Source organism: Lucilia sericata, unplaced genomic scaffold, assembly GCF_015586225.1.
Source record: "Lucilia sericata isolate MDLA Ls3-8-SP2 unplaced genomic scaffold, ASM1558622v1 Contig001749F_arrow, whole genome shotgun sequence".
Taxonomy (NCBI): domain Eukaryota; kingdom Metazoa; phylum Arthropoda; class Insecta; order Diptera; family Calliphoridae; genus Lucilia; species Lucilia sericata.
The window spans coordinates 2,135-6,852 of record NW_023995652.1 but is presented as its reverse complement, the minus strand read 5'-3'; the positions used below and the strand labels follow the sequence as shown (position 1 = coordinate 6,852).

The 4,718-nt window shown below is 31.7% G+C and overlaps 1 protein-coding gene across 1 annotated transcript; it reads right to left on the bottom strand.

Annotated features, from left to right (window-relative positions):
• Positions 1-2,141: 2,141 nt before the first annotated feature.
• LOC119612593 (heat shock protein 27-like) lies at positions 2,142-3,108 on the bottom strand. The gene has a single exon (XM_037968404.1). It carries the CDS (start codon positions 2,952-2,954, stop codon positions 2,367-2,369), a length of 588 nt encoding a protein of 195 aa, XP_037824332.1. The 5' UTR covers positions 2,955-3,108; the 3' UTR covers positions 2,142-2,366.
• Between the last annotated feature and the right edge of the window lie 1,610 nt (positions 3,109-4,718).

The window sequence follows — 4,718 nt, the reverse complement described above, 5'->3', positions numbered from 1 at the left end:
TAGACTATAGACTAGACTATAGACTAGACTATAGACTAGACTATAGACTAGACTATAGACTAGACTATAGACTAGACTATAGACTAGACTATAGACTAGACTATAGACTAGACTATAGACTAGACTATAGACTAGACTATAGACTAGACTATAGACTAGACTATAGACTAGACTATAGACTAGACTATAGACTAGACTATAGACTAGACTATAGACTAGACTATAGACTAGACTATAGACTAGACTATAGACTACTATAGACTAGACTATAGACTTGACTATAGACTAGACTATAGACTTGACTATAGACTTGACTATAGACTTGACTATAGACTAGACTATAGACTAGACTATAGAATAGACTATAGACTAGACTATAGACTAGACTATAGAATAGACTATAGACTAGACTATAGACTAGACTATAGACTAGACTATAGACTAGACTATAGACTAGACTATAGACTAGACTAAACACTAGGCTATAGACTAGACTATAGACTAGACTATAGACTAGACTATAGACTAGACTATAGACTAGACTATAGACTAGACTATAGACTAGACTATAGACTAGACTATAGACTAGACTATAGACTAGACTTAGCTAGACTATAGACTAGACTATAGACTAGACTATAGACTAGACTATACACTAGACTATAGACTAGACTATAGACTAGACTATACACTAGACTATAGACTAGACTATAGACTAGACTATAGACTAGACTATAGACTAGACTATAGACTAGACTATAGACTAGACTATAGACTAGACTATAGACTAGACTATAGACTAGACTATAGACTTGACTATAGACTAGACTATAGACTTGACTATAGACTTGACTATAGACTTGACTATAGACTAGACTATAGACTAGACTATAGAATAGACTATAGACTAGACTATAGACTAGACTATAGAATAGACTATAGACTAGACTATAGACTAGACTATAGACTAGACTATAGACTAGACTATAGACTAGACTATAGACTAGACTATACACTAGACTATAGACTAGACTATAGACTAGACTATAGACTAGACTATAGACTGGACTATAGACTGGACTATAGACTAGGCTATAGACTAGGCTGTTGGCTATGCTATAGACTAGGCTATAGACTAGACTATTGACTAGACTATAGAATAGACTATAGACTAGACTATAGACTAGGCTATAGACTAAACTATAGACTAGTCTATAGACTAGACTATAGACTAGACTATGGACTACACTATAGACTATACCGTGGTATTTTTCAATATCAAAAGGCTCTAAAGTACTGATTTTCATGTCTGGTCTATACTAAACTATAGTCTAGTACAGTCTAAAGTACAGATCAAACTGTAGTCTAGACTACGGACAAAACTTTAGTCTATAAACTAAACTTCAGTCCAACTATATGTAGTCTACACCGTTGTCTAGACTATAGAATAAACTCTTGTGTAGACTTGACAAAACCATTGTATAGACTGTGGATTAAACTAGATAATACTCTTAACCATAGCCTTAACTGTGCTCCAAAGTATTGGCTAAATAACGGTCTAGTCTTTAAACTAAAATATGGTAAGACTAAAAAATTATTTTGAATTTTACCACACTATATAGTTTATACTAAATCAAATCTTATGATAAACTTAAAATACTGCAACTATTTGCTACGATCATTTTGCTTTACGTCACACTACTCTTTCACTGTCAATGTTCAAAATTTAATGTTAAATATTTATGGGATAAATAAAATCGCTTACAGTGAATTTCAAGTTTTTTTGAATACAATTTTCATTTTCTTTATTTTTATTTTTATTTTTAATTTTATTTATTTATTCATTTATTTTTGTTTATTTACACAAATAAATTTGACGAAATGTGAAATTAAATATAGAATTTTATAACCTTGAAAATTGTTTTATTTCCTGTACGTGGTGGTGTATCTAAATAAAATCAAGTACATTTTATTCGGGTGTCTATTTGTTTATTAACCCTTGAGGGATCCTTTAATGATTTATTTAGGAAGAAATTTAACATTTTTTATTTTTAGTTAAATATGAGATTTATTTTAAAACTTATTTTAATTTTATTACATTTTGAACAAATCTTAAAACATTTAATTAAGTATTTTTTTTATTTCACGAATTTTATTATTTTTATATTAATGAGCCGCAGAATGTGACCCCCAAAGAAGCCACAAAGGTTAATGAAAATGTATATAAATTATTTAATTTTTAATACACATCCACTTGCACTTTTCATTGTTCACTGATTTCACTAAAGCTGCCTGCCAATAGAATATTCTCTAATCATTTCGTTACGCCTCTCTCTGCTATCCATCTATTCATGTCGAGTGATTAATTATTTCCAAGGTATAGCATATTTTCCCGTTTCATTGACTTTCACCTGGCGTTCAATAGACTTAAATGTTTTTTTAGGCGGTGGTGGCGGTGGAACTTTTATGGTTAAATAACCATTTGTGGATAAATCCGAAACAACATCGTTGGGATCAAAGCCTCTGGGCAAAAGATATTTGCGTAGAAAACGACGTTCCACATAACTGTTGCCACTGTCCGTGCGTCTGCCATGCTTACCCTCTACAATGATATAATCATCGTTGGTCTTTACCTCAATCTCATGAGGCCTAAATTGGCTCACATCGATGTTAACTTGGAAGCCCTTTTCATCGATACGAACACGTTCACCATTGTAGAAATTATCCCAGACCAGAGGATACGACCAGTCAAGTAGATGATTTTGAATGTATTGATTACGTACACGACGCGTTACTAATTCGTCCATTGGTCTTAGCAGCGAACTAGAGGGCCACAACAGACGCGGATCATCCCAAAGGTAGGGATACAAATGAAAATCGTATGGTGGATAATAGCGTGGACGATCGAATTCACGCGCAAGATCGCGATAATAGCTGCTTGGCAAAAGTGCCATTTGTACTTTATTCTGTTATAAACCAAAAAAAAACTAAATATATTTTTTTAAAACTTAATAATCTGTTTATTTAAAAATCGTTTCACTCGTGTGTGGTGATTAAAAGGTTTGGCAACTGAATGAATTGAAATTTTCTCAAGATCTTTTGCCTAAGGTGAGCAGCAGCCAAAAAGAAATGTACATAATTTTCTTATTTTGGTTTTATTTGTTTGAATTTGTCTAAGAACTTAGAATTATAGCCAAATTTATTAAGTATTTGTGAGCGTGGTAATTTACTTTGTACATTTATTGACTAATCATTTAACTTAGTTGCTTTTTCAATTTTCTTCTCAGTGTAAAAATCTAGTATTGGGATTTGACGTTGATTTTGCGATGTTCATTACAATTACAAAGGTTTTTCATAATAGATAGATTAGTGATTCATTTGTTTTGATTTCTTTTAATAAACAATTTTATTTGTTTACATTTTGAATAAACAAGAGCTAATGGAGATATTGACATTCGTCCAGAGTCTAGACCGTCCACAAAAATTCATACTAAACTTTAGTATAGACTTTTAATTTAACTATATCTATATTTTAGAATAAACTATAGTCTAGACTTAAGACTAAACCATTGGCTACACTATGAACCAAACTATTGTCTAGCCTACTGACTAAACTATAATGTCGACTATAGATATAAACTAAACTATAGTATAGTTTATAGACTAAAGCAAAACTATAGACTTAAATATTGTCTGAAATATAGTATAGAGTATTGACTAAATTATAGTCTAGAGTCTTTACTGTATGCCAAAAACTATAGTCTTAAGTATAAACCAAAGTCCACACCAGGCATGGAAAATTGAAAATTTAGAAATGTACTTTTTAGGTTTGAATAGCACTAAACGAATTTTCTTTAAACTACAGAATCAAACTATAGACTAGGACATAGACTAGACTACTAGCTATAGACCTAGACTAGACTATCTAGACATGTAGACTATGACTGATAGGTACTAAGGACTAGACTATATACTAGACTATAAACTTAGACTATAGGACTAGACATAGACTAGACTATAACTCACTATATAGACTAGACTATAGACTTAGACTATAGACTAGACTATGACTAGACTATAGACTAGACTATAGAAGACTATTTAGACAGATATAGACTAGACTATTAGAACTAGACTTAATAGAATAAGGATATAGTACAGACTATAGACTAGACTAAGACTAGACTAAGACTAGACTATAGCACTAGACTAAGACTAGACTATAGACTAGACTATAGACTAGACTATAGACTAGACTATAGACTAGACTAGACTAGACTATAGACTAGACTATAGACTAGACTATAGACTAGACTATAGACTAGACTATAGACTAGACTATAGACTAGACTATAGACTAGACTATAGACTAGACTATAGACTAGACTATAGACTAGACTATAGACTAGACTATAAGACTAGACTATAGACTAGACTATAGACTAGACTATAGACTAGACATAGACTAGACTATAGATAGACTATAGACTAACTATAGACTAGACTATAGACTAGACTATGACTAGACTATAGACTAGACTAGACTAACTATAGACTAGACTATAGACTAGACTATAGACTAGACTATAGACTAGACTATAGACTAGACTATAGACTAGACTATAGACTAGACTATAGACTAGACTATAGACTAGACTATGACTAGACTATAGACTAGAGTATAGACTAGACTATAGACTAGAGTATAGACTAGACTA